This window comes from Fukomys damarensis, unplaced genomic scaffold (assembly GCF_012274545.1).
Source record: "Fukomys damarensis isolate Sample0158 unplaced genomic scaffold, DMR_v1.0_HiC HiC_scaffold_38, whole genome shotgun sequence".
Lineage (NCBI taxonomy): Eukaryota > Metazoa > Chordata > Mammalia > Rodentia > Bathyergidae > Fukomys > Fukomys damarensis.
The window spans coordinates 39,865,097-39,881,844 of NW_022900950.1; the positions used below are offsets into that span (position 1 = coordinate 39,865,097).

At 35.2% G+C, this 16,748-nt stretch overlaps 1 protein-coding gene across 7 annotated transcripts in view; it reads right to left on the bottom strand.

Moving 5' to 3' along the window:
- Positions 1 to 594: 594 nt before the first annotated feature.
- The window catches only part of Spart (spartin), a 63,980-nt gene continuing 47,826 nt past the window's right edge, over positions 595 to 16,748 (bottom strand). For all 7 annotated transcript variants that reach the window (XM_033759974.1, XM_010623938.3, XM_010623939.3 and 4 more), the window contains 4 exons: positions 14,657 to 14,851; positions 13,320 to 13,478; positions 12,874 to 12,964; positions 595 to 2,430 (listed from right to left, as the gene is read on the bottom strand). In XM_033759974.1, coding sequence (XP_033615865.1) covers positions 2,175 to 2,430; positions 12,874 to 12,964; positions 13,320 to 13,478; positions 14,657 to 14,851 — 701 coding nt within the window. In that variant the 3' untranslated portion in view covers positions 595 to 2,174. The remainder of the gene's footprint in view (positions 2,431 to 12,873; positions 12,965 to 13,319; positions 13,479 to 14,656; positions 14,852 to 16,748) is intronic.

Sequence of the window (16,748 nt, forward strand, 5' to 3'; positions counted from 1 at the left end):
CTAGTTGTTTGAGTTCTTTATATATTTTAGATAATAGTCCTTTGTCTGAGGAGCAGCTGGTAAAAAGTTTTTCCCACATTGTAGGTTGTCTCTTAGTTTTATTGGTCTCTTTTGCAGTGCAGAAGCTTTTTAATAAGATGAGATCCCAGTTGTTCTAGTTCCCATCCTACTGAGGATTTGTTTATAAAGTCTTTTACTATGCCAATGTCTTCCAGAGTTCTGCCTAATTTATCTTCCAGCAAGTTTAGTGTTTCTGTTTTAATATTTAGATCTTTAATCCACTTGGATTTTAATTTAGTGCATGGTGACAGGTAAGGGTCTAGTTTTAATCTTTTGCAGGTTGAGATTGTTTTTCCAACAGACAGGTATTTGTTCTTAGTGCCTAGTTCCTGGCAGAATTTAATGTCTTTTACCATTTGTAATTAATACCCTTTCAACCTTATCTGAGTTTATGTCAATAAGGTCACTTTTAAGACATGGGGACTGAATTCCAGAGAAACTATGTGGCTAGAAGACTGGAAGTTTAAGTTTCTATTTGATCCTCCACTCCATGACCTCCAGAGGGCTGGGACTGCGTTAATCACCAACGGCCAATGACTGAATTATTCTTATGTAATGAGGTCTCCATAAAAACCCTCAATGACAGGGTTCAGAGAGCTTCTGAATTGGGGAATGTATTCATGTGCCTGGAGAATGTTATATCCAACTCTATGAAGACAAAAAGCTCTATTTTAAGACACAAGTCAGCTTACTTTTTCTTGTAAAGGTTCAGAGTAAATATTTTAGGCTTCTGGACCTTATAATGTCTTCCCACTAGAGAGCAGCCATAGACAATATGTAAACAGATATAACTGTGCACCAATGAAACTATTTTTGAAAAACAAATAGCCAGCTGGGAGGTATCTGCAGACCTCTAAGGTAACTTTTCAAATGTTAGGCTTTATTATTTGGCATTCCATCTCTTAAAAACTTAAAGCAGAGACTGATTGGAAGCTATTTACCAATTCAATTTTATTTCTGTTTTAACAACTAGTATCACTGGCCTTAGGAAAAAGCCCCACCACCAGCCCAATAAATACATATGAGGCCAAGCAAGTCAGATAATTTCTTTATTCACAAAGTGCATTCTTTGGCTAGTTTCAAATAAAGTCTAATTAGCCACTAGAAGTTCAGAAATTATATAGATGATAGCTATAATTACCAATATTAATCTTTTAAATCAGTAAGCATAACTGTCATTAGATCTTTACTCATATACTTGCAGCTTAAAGATCAGAGTATTCTGTCTTCTGCCAGAGTAGAAACTGCTTATGCTTACGTATCATGGGATAAGCCTAACGTTTCATCCCTTTACCTTGACCATAAATAGATCCTTCCCCTGTTAACTTATTAGCTTTTAAATATAAATCCCAATGAATGAATCAAAAAATAAAAATATATTTATCATCGGTAAATTCAATTACTTAATACTGTAAAATATCCTAGGTTTGTAAATACATCAAAACCAGTCACAATCTAAAAGACTTAAATATATATTTTTATTCATTTTAAATGAAAAATACCTCATTTCCTAACAAACAGGCAAGCTACCAAATAGTTTCATAAAATCTCATTTTTATTTTCCATAATCAGTCTCTTTCCTGTTTGAAAATGGAATCTGGGAATTCTTTTAGATTGTTTTTATTTAGAATACACACTGAAAATTCTGACAAGTACCTAAAGAGATCCACAATTAGTGCAAAAAGAATATACAGTATTTTAGAGGTCATTCTTTCCCAGTATAGATAGAGCTAAGCTTACTAAATAACAGATTTTATGTAAATATATAATTTCCTTTTCTTTCTGAAAGATAGCAGATAGAAAAATATTAAAATATTATTAGGTTTAGTGAGATTTATAGCTCATATATTATAAGCTGTATTTTAACTGAAAAAATATTTTAGCCACATTTAGGGCAAAAATAAACTTATTAAGAATATAACTTCATTATTTCTAAAGGCCAGATACAATAATACTGATTGTTTTCCTTGTAAGTGGAATGAATACATGCCAGAACACTTATGGTAGTCGTTTGATAGGAATGAATACATTAAAAAAATACTAGTTAATGTGTTGGAGAATTCCATATTTGCTTATTTTCCCCATCTGGAAAGGCTGTGGTATTGCTAATTTCATCATTTATCTTTCTTCTTTGCTTCTTTCTTTTCATCCTTCTGTCTTCTAATTTTTGTATTTGATGTTCCTTCTTCACCTTCCTTCTGAGAATTATCAGATATTTGATAGTCCTCAAGGAGTTTTTGTCCTGTTTGTTTTGCAGTTTTCTTCACCACTGCTTTTATACCAATGTTATCAATATTATAGGCAGTTACACCAACATTGATGGCAGAATCCACTGCATGATGTGTAGCTTCTCCTGCGTTATGACCGTATCTTAAAAAAGAGAGAGAATGTACAATGAAATCATAAATATATGTTAATAATCAGTAATTTTTTTAACCTTCCTTTTTTGGAAACACCTGTGTAAGGAAAAATTTTCACTGAATCTAGTCATTATAAATGAACTTTTAAACTATAGGAATCTGAGTTTCTCTATAAACAGAGAGTCTATAACTTTCTCCTTGATATCACTCACTACTACAAACTCACTGGCCTTCCTACTGTCCCTTAAACCCACCAAGCACGCAAAGGCCTTAGGACTTGTGTATCAGCTAATCTCTGCCTGGACTTCCCATGGCTCACCATCTCACTTTCTTCAAGTCAGTCCAACTACCATCCTATCAGTATCTAACTTGCTCAATGGCCTTCTTCCATATGTCCCACATCAACGCTCATCAATCCCCCCTTAAACTGCTCTTTCTTCTATAACTTACCACCTTTTACAACCCCACTGGAGATGAAAATTGTTTTGTTCATTAACACATCTAAGCATCTATAACAGTGCCTGACATTCAATAAATATTTAATGAATGAGTGAAATGAGTAATATCTGCTCTATCCACTTCAGTTTCTTGAACATCCAATGTACAGAAAAGTTCTTGTGAAATTATAAAACAGAGTAATTATCAATATGTCTTTAATGCCATGTCTGAGAAAATGCAATCTGAAAGCCAATACAAGGAGATTCTAAAACTTATTTCCCTATGTTTTATTTTTTTCTTAACCCCTTTTCTGATGCCAACCTTTTCTTATCAAGTTTTCCCAAATAACAAAACAAGGAAAAACCTGCAAAATTTTACATTTTCTCTTCCACATGAAGATTCATAGGTACTTTGTGAACTATATCTGAATGTTTTATATTAAAACTGGAGACCTACATTTTGAATGAACAAGTTCTCTATTTCTATTACATTCTAAAGTACTACCATGTCTTAAATGGCTTTTCATCAGTTTTATTTCTTTAAAGTACACCTTCACTTATCACCTCTGCCTTCCGATATACCTTAGAACCAGTTTTCCAAATAGGCATCTATTACTCTGAGAATCATTATAAATGTCTTTTAAATTATGGGAATATGAGTTTGTTTTTAAGCAGAAATAACTTCCAGTCATTTTCTTCAAATTACACTGCAAAAAACAAACGAAAACAAAACAAAACAAAAAACAAAAATACCCTCCCAGAAACCTATCTAAAAAAGAGAATATAAGGTTTTTTCTAGGTATATTTTTCAATAACTTAATTTGGATCTTTAGATATTAACACTACCAAAGAATAAAAATTAGTATGAAGCATGCCCTAAACAACAGGATTTAATTTACAGTGTGAAGTGGACTTTTCATAAATTTCTTCATTGCGTTCAGAGTCATCTGTCTACAAAGGCAATTTTTCTACATTTTACTAATTATAGCAGCATTTCAGCCATATCAACTTTCAAATGTGTCTATCTTTTAAGTTAATTTTATGTAACCATCAAAACTATCCTTGAAAGTACTTGGAATATTTAAACTGGAAATAGTTTTAAATTAATCTACCCATCAAACCAGAAGGCTTGTGGCTAGTTTATGAGGGAACTTGTAGGTAAAACTAATGAGTTTAAAACAAAATTTAAGCAAAGAAACAGCATAATAAATCTTAAAACATCCTTCTAACTCTGGCTGCCTTGTGAATTAAAGAGCATAAGACTAGAGGCAGAGACCAATTAGCTAACAGGTGTGAGCTGATGAAAAATAATTACAGTCTATCCTAAGATAGTGAGGGTTGAGGGCAAGGATTAAATATAAAAATCAACAGGACATGGTGGTGTAAAGTCTGTAGTGGTACATAGTTGGGATGTTTAAGCCCAAAGATTAAGACAAAAAAAGTTAACAGAAAATACAGACTTGTCTATAAAATGTGAAAGAGAGAACAAAGTATAAAACCTCACAAAGAATAAACAGATTATGAATGGGCATGGTTTAAAGACTGGCGGGATAAAATGGAAAGGTAAGCTAAGTGAGAACACTGCAAGATCTATAGATTGCAAATCCATTAATCTTAAAAAGCATTAAATATTGGAACAAGATCAGTCAGGGCAGAGGTAAGTAAGCATGTGATTAGACCTTACCCATGAAATTTTTTGGAAAAAATATCTCTATAAAAAATTCATCTTTTATATCTACTGATAATTCAAACTGGAAAAAGCTGTCTAATATGAATCACCTCAAAAGCAAAATCGTAAATGAAAAAAATGATTTAATGGGTTAAAAAAATCAATGAAGTAAAATTAAGAGCATAAAGAGAGGATCTTGGGCTGGGGATATAAAGATTTATTCTTTTAAAGTGTAAAGATTTTTGTTTGTTTGGCAGTGCAAAGGAATGAACCCAGGGTTTTTTCACTGAGCTAAATCTTCAGCCCCCTTTTTTTTAAACCCCATTTTTAATGTTGAGACAGGGCCTAAGTTGCCCAGGCTGGGGTCAAATCTGTGATCTTCCTTCTCAGCCTCCCAAAGTGCTGATACAGGTATGTACCACCACAACCTGCAAAATAAGTTTCATAAAATATCTACCAAAATGTATACTCTTTTGTCTTGTGTACCATATTTATCAAGAACAAAATGTGACCAAAAGAAGGGCAACAAATGCCACTATATTTGAATTGATCATAACAGATGTGGTCAGCATCACATTTAACTTGGGATGCTGTAGTTTGCAAAGAACACTGATAAACTTTCACTTGTCCCTAATAAAATACAAACTGAAGATGAACAGAATAAGGACCTGGGAACCACACTATATGTGGATCTGACAGGGAACTGAGAATATTTAGAAGAAAAAAACAGTGATGGGCATAAAGACAATATTTAAATATTTCTACTAATACCTAGAAAAGATAAGAATAATTCTGAATAATTTCCAGTAAGTATCAAATAGAAGTGGTTTCAGGTATAGAACATTTACAATTGGAGTTACTCCTTCAATCCATAGAAATTTAATAGATTTTAATTAAATTCCACTAAACAAACCAATAAAACATTGTGACACAAAACAAATTTCTTACAGGAAAATATCTTTAAGCTTATTTTTCCATAGGTATATAATCAAAGATGAAATACTGCTAAAGGAAAATAAAAACAGATCTAACTTACTAGATTAGTTACTTGCCTTAAAACAAAAGCGCAAAAAAGGAAGCTTAGTAATGAAATCTAGAAGCTATGTATAAGAATAATGAATTATTTAATAGGAACTATACTGTAATTAGGATAATGGGTTTAAAATTACTTATTGTTTTCATTGTCCCTGTTGGGCTTCATGTTCCTAAATCTAAAATAAGACAAAAGTATTAACTGACAAAAATAAATGAGTCTTGGTTAATTCCTATACATTTACCTAAAAATGTTAAGAGTAGATAATTCTGTTTCAGCTCATACCACCAGAAATCAGACAAGGAAGTTTATGAGCTGTTCCCTCACCTCCAGCACCCAGAGGCCTTCATCAGAGCAGACTGGTAAGGACTGCCCAGCTGTGCGGGTGCCTCTGCAGCATCCCCCACCCCCCAAGCTTTTGGGCCTCCTGGTTGTGCCAGTACCTGGATCCACACTGCAGAGGCACAGGTGGTCATAAAGGCCATTGTACTGAGCTCCAGAAGATAGAACAGAAGTGAACAACTACAATAAAGGCACATCAGACCTCTGTAGTTGTAGTTCCCATCCAAACTTGGACTATCTTCAGGGGAAGGGCAGCTGGAACCTGCAGTAGAACCTTGCAGGATGTCAGCGAGCTCATCTTGGGCCATGCAGTCAGAATTCAGCCTGAATCTCCAGGGTCTGCTGCAGACTACCTGAGACTAACTGACTTAGTTCTGTATGCTGCTGCCCACATTATCTACTGTAACACCACAGATACACCGTGAAAGAGGCTCTTAAAATTTTTTTTCTTTCTTTTAATTTTTATTTTTAAAAATTTTTATTTTTTCCCACTCTATAAATTCTCTTTTCTTTCTTCTTTTTCCCAGTCTCTTGCTCCTCCACATTATTCTTCATCTCCCTTTTTGTTCATGCCCTAATTTGAATTTCTTTTTCTTTTCTTCTTTTTCCTTCACTCAAGTGAGATTAGATTCAAAGGAAAGTGAGTACAATTTATAACTTCCCTACTACTGTTAAGTTGTTCTATTCTTGTCTTTGTTCTTATACTCTGTCTTTCCCTCTTGTCTTCAATGGTTTCCTAGAGTTTATGTGATCATCCTGTCTGTGTGCTCTGGCTTCACTTGAAACCTTCTATTCTTTTACCTATCTCTTCTCCACCCAACACTTTCTAAGTCCCCATTCTGAAGGGTAAAGAGTTTATTCACTATAAACACATTTTTGGCTGGTCCTTGATTTTTATTTAATTCAACATGGTGAAAGACGATTTTATTACTCAGTTTCTAAGCTGTGCCTGATGCTATTGTGTTGCTAACAGAATCAACTGGGCTAAAGGGTTGTGACTGATTTAATCAGTTGTCCTTCCTGATATTATGAAAATGAGAGTGTCTCTGAGTCATTAGAGACTCAAAACCAAAAGAGCAGCTATATATATCAGGAAGATCAATGTACTAAACCAGGAATTAAACCAAGGAAAGCACCAACAACAAAAATAAAATGAGGAAACATGTAAGCAAAGCACAAATACAGACTTACAGTTCAGCAATGGCAAATTCTAGGGAAAAAGAAGTGGAAAAGACTGACAATCAACCATCAGGGCACCTCAAACTCATATCACAGGAAGGAACAAAACAGATCAATCAGGCTCTAGAAAAATTCAAAACAGAAATAATTTCCTAGATAACTACAGATATGGTAGGTGCAAGAAAAGACATGATTAGAGACTCTACAAGAGAAATAGACCAAAAAAAAAAGATGAGTTCAGGACCATGTAGAAGGTATGAATGCCCAGCACAGGAAAGAAATGGAAACCATGAAACAGATTCAAACAGATATCCAGGAGATTAAAAACTCTATAAAAGCATTTTCAGCAGGATGAACAAATGTGAAGATAGAATTTCAGATACAGAAGATTGTATTGCAGTCAGTGACCATGAAAAGACAGATCTCTTAAACACAGTAAGGGATCATGAGAATTCTATCCAACAACTCCTAGATGATGCAAAAAAGACTGATAGGAGTCCATGAAGTAGCAGGAGAAAGTAAAAATGACATTAAAAAAAAAAACTATTCACAGAATTAATGATAGAAAAGTTTCCAAACAGATAAATGAGGACTCTAACTAGCCATGATTAAAAAACAAACAAACAAAAAAAAAACCAACAGCAAAAACTACACCTAGACGTATAATAGTCAAGATACTGGAAACCCACCAGAAGAACAAATACTGTAATCAGTGAGAGAAAAGAAACATATCCCATGCAAAGGAAAGCCCATTAGAATCACAGCAGACTTTTCAACACAACACTCAGGTCAAGGAGAGCCTGGAGTGAGGTAGTTCAAGCCCTAAAATAAAACCACATCCAACCTACACTGATGTATCCTGCAAAATTCTCTTTTAAAATGGATGGGGAGCCAGGCATGGTGATGCACACCTGTAATCCCAGCACTTGGGAGGCTGAGGCAGGAGGATCACTGTGAGTTTGAGACCAGCCTGGAGTACATAGTGAGTTCCAGGTCAGTCTCAACTACATAGTAAGAACCTGTCTCAAAAAAAAAAAAAAGGATGGGGAAACAAGATACTTCCATGACAAAGAACACCTGGGAAACTTCATGACTACCAAACCAGCACTCCAAACAATCTAAACAATATCCTAGAGTAAGACAAACAAGGTCACAACACCATGAGGCCCAACAGAGCAAATCATTCAGGCAAGGCAAGAAATTAAAGGGGGGGGGGGATAAAAAGAGCCAACAACAGGATAATAATATGACAATGATAAGTCAATACAGATCAGTTATAACTATCAATGTTAGTGGCTTCAATTCACCAATCAAAAGAAATAGACTGGAGGAATGGTTTAAGAAGCAAAATCCAACAATATGTTGTACACAAGAAACACACGTAGTTAAAAAAGAAACTCATACTCTGAAAGGAAAAGTGTGGAAAATAGTTCTCCATGTGAAAGGAGCCTAGAAAAAGGCAGGGGTAGTTATCTTATTTGCAGACAAAATAAATTTCAAACCAAAACTAAGAGAGACAAAGAGGGTCGCTACATCCTTGTAAGGAGAACAATCCAAGAGGAAGAGATGACAATCATAAATATATATGCATCAAATATTAATGACCCTACCTATACAAAATGAATATTAAGGGACATGAAAAAAACCAAATAAGTACTAATTCAATTGTAGTGGGGGACCTAAATATCTCACCATCACAAATATATCATCTAGAAAAAAAATCAACAACCAAGTACTAAAACTGAACCAAGCTTTGAACAAATGCACTTAACAGATGTCTACAGAGTGTTCCACCACACAAAATCAGAATATACATTCTTTTTGGCTGCACATGGGTCATTCTCCAAAATAGAACACATACTAGTTCACAGAACATGTTTAAATAAATGTAAAAGAATTGAAGTTACCCCATGTATATTATCAGACCACAGAGCAATTAAGCTGGAGACCAATAACATAAGAAACAGTAAGAACTTCACAAACACATGGAAATCTAACAATACTCTCCTGAACAATCAATGGGTCACAGAGGAAATTAAAGAAGAAATTAGTCAGTTTTTACAAAAAATGATAATGCCAACACAACATACAGGAATCTATGGAACACAATGAAAGCAGTTCTACGTGAAAAATTCATAGCAGTGAATGCTCACACTAGGAAAACAGAGCAAACTGAAATAAACTTATGATAAATCTTAAGATCCTAGAAAAAGAAGAGCAAGAGAAACCCTAAGCTCATACAAGGGAGGAAATTATAAAGATCAGAGCAGAAATCAATGCAATGGAAACTAAGAGAATGATACAAAATATCAACGAAGGGGAGGGGAGGAGGTGAAGGGAGGTCAGGGGAATGGGGAAAAAATGAGAATCAAGGTCTGTCATGTAAAGTTACAAGATCCCAATGACGAATGTAACTACACTGTGTACCTAAAAAGTATCAATAAATTCAATGAAAAAAAAAGATAAAGAAGTTCATATTTGTTTCTCCTGGGCATAATGCATATAACTCAGGCAGATTTAAAACAACTTCTTGGGAGAGTAATGCTTTATCACAGGCATAAATATCACAAATATTCTTTATTATACTATCACCAGTTGGATCAGCATAGAACAACACAAATATTCTGCTTGTTGATAGTACAATAAAAGTTACTTAACTAAATTCTCACTTGTTGGATTTCTGCATTGCAGGCACCTTTGCAGGAAAGGATAAAAAGAATACCTATATACACTACACAAATCAATGAACTCAGAACCACTTTTAAAATATCCTGCCTGTCATATCATATAATTTTCACTACAGACTAAAACACAAAATCAACATCAGAACCTAGTACTTCCTATGTATGTGAATCTCAGTATTGGAGAAACCCAATGAGCACTTCCATTTTCTAATATGACTGCCGAATTGTTTGTGCTAACAAATGCTCATGATAACCTAAATGCAATTCACTTTTGGCCTAAAAGGTACTTCGTTTTCTTCCTTTTACTACAAAATAAACTATTCTTCTAGCTGTGCCTTAGCTATTCAAGTCAAATACATAATGACTATTTGTGAGAGGTCAGTGCCACAAATAAGAAAAGGTGACACGGAAGGCCCGAGTTTTCACATTTCTAGCAAAAGCATTTCAGATGTATCCTGTATTTTCTTTTACATTTTTTCAACTGATACTCTAAGATGGTGTGCTATTTGGCTTTGATTCAAGGGTACCCATGCCCCTGATTGAGCAGATTAAACCAATTAGAACAGAAATTCTTTAGTATTTCTTATGCCAAAAGAAATCCAAAAACGTTTTGAGATAGTGTTAGAAAATAACTGTAGAGTACTAACTCTTGCATACATTACCCACCATTGCAGTGGTGACACAGCACTTTTTCTGTACTGCAAAGCATAGGCTCTGGTGACAGAGACACATAGTTTATAATCCAGCTATACAACTTAGTAAGGACTTTTGTTTGTCTGTTTGCTTTGGTGGTGGTGTATGTGTGTGTGGGGGGGGATCAAAATGGGATCTTTGCACTGTTATGCCCCAACCTCCTTTTTGTACTTTTTATTTTGAGACAGGATCTCAGTAAGTCATTAAATTGCCTAGGCTGGGCTCAAGTTTGTGATCCACATGCTTCAGCCTCTCAAGAGTGCTGGGATTACACGCAAGCACCATTAAGCCCAGCTTGAAAGTGTAGTCTTTAACAAGATATTTAACACGTTATACTTTGGGGACCTAAACCATAAAATGGAGATAATAATGTTAAAAAAATTAAGTGTTAATATGGAAGGACTTAAATGTTATTAATGGGTAATAAGTACAAATGACCAAGAATAGCGAACACCATTAATACTATTTTTTTTCTTTGTAAATAAGATGTAAACTAAATCAAAGCTAAGAACAACTCTGGTCCTTCAGACTAGATTTAATTTTCAGACCTTGATTCCTCTAATACTTAAAGATAGTATGTAAGGCAGAAAGAATGAAGAGCTAAAAGCAGATCTTGCTGCCAATCCCATCTTTACCACCAGTTGAAATAAATCTGTTTTCAGTTGTTGCCATGATATCCATTTGTAGATCTATCACAAGTTGTATGAGCCATGTGGATCCTTTCACATTAGGCCTAGTTAAAATTTCCTTCCTAGAATGGTTGTTTGTAAGGTAGCATGCTTGTTCCTCTTCTAAGTGACTCAAAACCTAACAAATCACAGTTACTGGCCACTTTAAAAAATGAATGGTCAACACCAGAGAGTCATGTAAGTTTCTCTTTCACATTTGTTTCCTTTAAACTACCCAATTCTCCTCACAGGAAAAGCCAAAGAGAAGCAATGATGCCCTCAGAGCCTTAACAGGGTTACAGTCCCATAGCCTTCCTCTCCTACTCCCTGCCATTTGCTCTTGCTTACCTACCCTGTTTTTATTGCTTCCTGTTTTGTTGTACTACCACCTGTGTGCAACCTCACCAGCACACACAAACTTCTCTTACCAGTCAGTGGTGTCCCAGAGAGTATCTATTTTGGTAGGATTAAACTGGTTAATGTCACAAGGGTGTCTGCCAGCATAAACTAGTTTCTTGTGAGAGGGACACCTAGTCACAGGTTGGACACCTGGGCATTGTACCATCTACCACAACCACTATGGAAATCAATATGGAGATTTCTCAAAAAACTAAAAATAGAAATTCCATTTGGCCCAGCGATTACTCTTCTAGGTATCTTGAGTTAATGACACGTTAGAGTGACACATGAATACCTATGTTTATAGCAGCACAACTCATAATAGTTAAATCTTGGAAGATGATTTTCCATCAACATATAAACATAAAGAAATTATGGTATTTATACACGATAGAGTACTAATCTGTCAAAAAGAAGAAGAAACTTGAGTCATTTGTAGGAAAATGGATATACTTTGAGACCATCACGTTTAATAAAATAAATCAGACACATAAGCGTAAATACAGCATGATTTCTCTTATAGGAAAAATGCAAATTATAAATAAGAATAGGCAGTAAGGAGACATCTTTCTCAAATGGGAAGGGGATCAGGAGATAAAGGGAGGGGGAAAATGGGGAGAGTAAGGGGATGAGAAAGAATTAAGATGGGGTATGTACATGTACCAATCTCACAAGGAATGTAAACATTATGTATTGCAAACGTACTAACAAAAAATAAAAACAAAAATGAACAAATTTTAGGGGGTGGGAGAAGCAACTGAAAGCTACACTGCAAACATCCACAACAACCTCTCCTGGAGCCTCATTAGATAGGAGTAGAAATTTATAGGCATTCTCCAGAGAAATCTCAAAGCCAAATCAGAAAGAAATCATAATACCAGTGATCAGATAAGCTTGTACAAATAAATCAATCACTTCTAAGTTTGTTCATTTCTTAAATGAAATATAAGAAAATTCTCTTTCCATTTCAGTATAAATACATAGTGGTCTTGGTATACAGAATGGGGTATATGATAATGAGGCCCTATAGTTTAATCAAGTTTTTGCAGGCAAATATCACTATGAAAAACACGTATTATCCTTAACAAGATATATAAAATATCCTAGGCTTTAAAAAAAAACAAACCTATTACACTAATGATTAACACTTATAATAATTAACAATATAAAGCAAAGTTACAGGAATTCTGTTAAGCTAAAAATATTCTCCCTCTTTAGGAAATACGATGAGTGAAAAGAAAATTGTTTCTAGACATTTAACAAAATAACCACCCAATCATCTTAACTATCATGGACTTTTACAAATGATACAAGAGATTTAGTCATTAAAATTACAATATTCAACTTACTTGTATCTGACAGTCTGTACAGTTTCCGCTGAAACATTGTCAACAATGCATTTAGCTGCACATTCCAACCCCTGCCAGACAGTTGAAAATCCTGCAAATATATTTAAAGGTAAATCAAGCTTAAAACAAATAGATCTTGCTGGGTGTGGTAGCATACACCTGTTATCCCATTATGTGGGAAGCTGAGGCAGGAGGATGATTATGGGTCAAGGCTAGCTTAGGCTACACTGTGAGTTCAAAGCTAACCTGAGCTACACAGTGAGACCTTGTCTCAAAAAATAAAGCAAAACAAAACAAATTGATCTCCCTAGTTAAAATAATGAGGAATGAGGATATGATCAGTATGTGGTAGAGCACTTGCCCAGGATGCATAAAGCCTGGGGTTAATCACCAGAATTGCAAAAATAAATTAAAAAAATAAATAGAAGCCTGGGACCTTTTATTACCTTGAACACTACTTGCTGCAACAACCATAGCACCATCCAGTGTAGACTTTCCATCTTTGTCTCTTTTAAGAGATTCTGGAACAAGTTTGCTTCCATGCTTCTTAACGTGTGGAGCTAATTCTTTTCCAACACAATTCGCTACAGTGCAAACTCCATCAACTAATGTAACCATAAAAAGAGAAAAATTGCTTCTTTCTTGATTTTACCATTATTATTTAGCAAACTTCCTAAACAAGCAAGTACAATTGTTCTTCTGCATTAATATTAACATTTCTACTTAAGGACAAGATACTAGGCTGGCTAGTTTTAAACAAAGGCTAACATTTGGTTTAAAGATGTATTTGCATAGTCTACTGATAACCTTGCCTCTTGGATCTACATGTTCTTCTTGGCACTTCTGCTTAAAATCATCCACTTTTTCTATCTGATTGCTGGAATACAAAGTCAGTAGGTATACCTTTAGTGTTTTTCAGCTAAGCATATTTATATTTTTTCTATAAGTAAATATTTCAGTGAAATAATAGTAAGGTATTTAAATTTGCAAAAGCATACAACCCAAAATTTGATTCAAGGAATACTGAATACCAACGATAATTTCATTAAATTTAATAGTAACCATTATGGATTACTTTGATCATTTTAACACATCAAACTTAATGCTATGATTCTTTTTTTTTTTAATGGTACCAGGTATTGAACTCAGGACCTTGTGCTCGTGAGGCAGGTGGCAAAGCTAAATCCCTGGCCCAACTGCTATGATTCTTAAGACAAAGTAAGCAGTATATTGCTTGGGAAGACTGGCAACAAAATTACAAAATCTGCTTAGCTTAAACAATACTATATATCCCTCCCTCTTGACCTTGTACTGCTGTAGTGAGCTGCAGGACTATAAAGAATGTGTTATAGCCCTTAAACAGATTCAAGACAGATATTTAAATACACTCAGAAGTGCTTTCAAAGACACATGGTACTAACACATACAAAAACAATCCTTTAATTAGTTTCTAGGAATTTAACAGAATCACCTAGGGATCTTATAAACAATGCAGATTCTGAATCAGGTGTGCCTGATGCCTGAAATGATTTCTAAGGCCCCCAGTTGGCTACTGATATTGGGCATAGGTCCCACTATGAGTAACAAGGTGAAACTGTTTTGTTCTAATTCTTTCTTTTTCAAGTTGAACTATCTAAGTGAACATTTAAATTAACTATTTTTTTCTTTTTTGGTACCAGGGACTGAACTCTGGACTTTGTGCTTGTAAGGCAGGCGGTGGAATCACTGAGCTAAATCCCCAGCTCTAAATTAACTGGAGAGTAAGAGATTTTAAGTACTTTACCCAGGAACTGGCTGACTTTGGCTGCTCCTCCGGTAGCCTGCTTGGCTATATAAAGCCCCTTGCTGACAGCTGGACTAACTTCCACTGGCTTTTCTTCTGGCTGAATCCGTTCTCGGAGTTTAGAAGCACCTTTCTGGATTGCTTTGCCAGTAAATTCAGCACCTTTGACTAAACCCCAACTCACCCAGGAAGCACCTTTTTAAAGAAAAATTAAAGATTGCACAGTATTAGGGACAACTATACCTTTAATTCTATAAAAACATCACCAAGAAAAAAATAAAAGGAATTGAATATCCTGATCCTGAACATGACAGAAATTTCAAGCCAACTTTGTACCTATAATTTTCTACCTGGAACACATACCTTTTCTAATTAAATTTGTCTTTCAATGTTTAGGTCATATATCTCTCCATGACAGAATTTTGCATTACTCTATGCTGCCACTATAACTTGTATATATCTCTTCATGATACCACAATTTACTTTTAGATACTAATTTTAAGTTTTGGTGCCATTAATCACTTACTAGTTCAGTTATTAAAATACAGGATGACCAAATACTGATATTTTTTCATTAATTTTTAAAAGATAACAGGAAATAGAAAAACCATAATTTTATCAAATTTATTCAATACAAAGATCGACTGGCTGAAATGACCTTCCTGAGTGATGCTCAGGGTAGTCAATATGTAAACAAACACGTTGCTTGAGTGAATCACTGTTCAGTAGTCTAGAGAGTATTCTACAGGAAGATTCAGCTGTTCTTTCTGTCTTACCCCAGAAACCAGTTCCCCGTGAAATTGTGAGGGAGAAAGACATGAACAATGCAAAGTGGAAAGCAAAGGACCTACACTTCACCTACCACAGAAAACCAGTTTAGTTTAAGCTAAAGGCATTAGGCTTTCCTCAATTCTAAGCCCAAATCCCTGGAATTTAGCATTTTTTAACTTGCTGAATCTGAATGACAAAAATATAAGAACACTGAAACAATGAATGATTAAGAGAAAATCTGAAAGAGAACAGAGAACCTTAGATGATGTAGCCAGTTCTCTAAGTATGGGCCCTTGCTCTTTGATTGTCTACCCTTCTTGCAGTGCAAATGATAAAAGTAGTTGCCAGAGAAAAAGAAGGATGAGAAGGTCCTCAGCCAGTGGACAGGTAGAAAAAGGAGTGGGAGAGAGAGAGAAGCCATAGGATACACAAGAATACTGTCTTGCAAGATGAAGAGAAAAGTATTACTCTCCTGTAGAGAGCTTTCAATTTAAAGTATTTCCTTTTTGGCTAACCTTGAAAAAAAGGAGCTTTCAAGCTGTTCATGTAAAATATTTAAGTAGGTTTTCTCAAGGTCTGTGGCATGGTTTTACATGATTATTCTATCCTATAAGTAAGCATACAGTGATCATGTGAAAATAATGTCAACAACAAAAAGAAGCAAATCACTGATATCTTTAATTCCACCTTTCTTAGCTTCTGACTCATACCTACAATTTAAAGGAGCAGAATTTTATTTGGACTCATGGTTTTAGTCCATAGTCAGCTGGCTCTGAGGCAGGAAAGGCATAGTGCAAGAGTGTGGTTGAGGAAAGCTCCACATCATGATGACCTGGAAGTAGAGAATGAAGGAAGGAGCCAGAGGGGGCCATATATCCTTCCAGTTCACACCCTCAGGACCTTACTCTTCCAATCAGACCCTACCTCCTCACAGTATATTTAGCTATAGAGTCACAAATGGATTATTCTACTAATGGGTACAGCACCTCTATAATCCAATCATCTTCCAAACACTGAGGCTTTTGGAGGCCACTTTAGATCTAAACCCTAACACCATCTCATGGGCCTACCCAACAACCAATCCTAGGGAGGACCAGGTTGCAAACCCTGGTAAACAGGCTCCCCAAACAATAAAAGATCTGAACATGTCCAGTCAAAAAAATGACAAAGTAGGGCTGGGCCGGGGGATGTATTTCAGTGGTACTGTGCCTGCCAAACAAGCGCAAGGTCCTGAGTTTGATCCCCAAGTGCTCACTTTGGCAGCAGAAATACCGAGTTCAATGCCCAGCACCAGAGGAAAAAAAAAAAAAAAAAAAAAAAA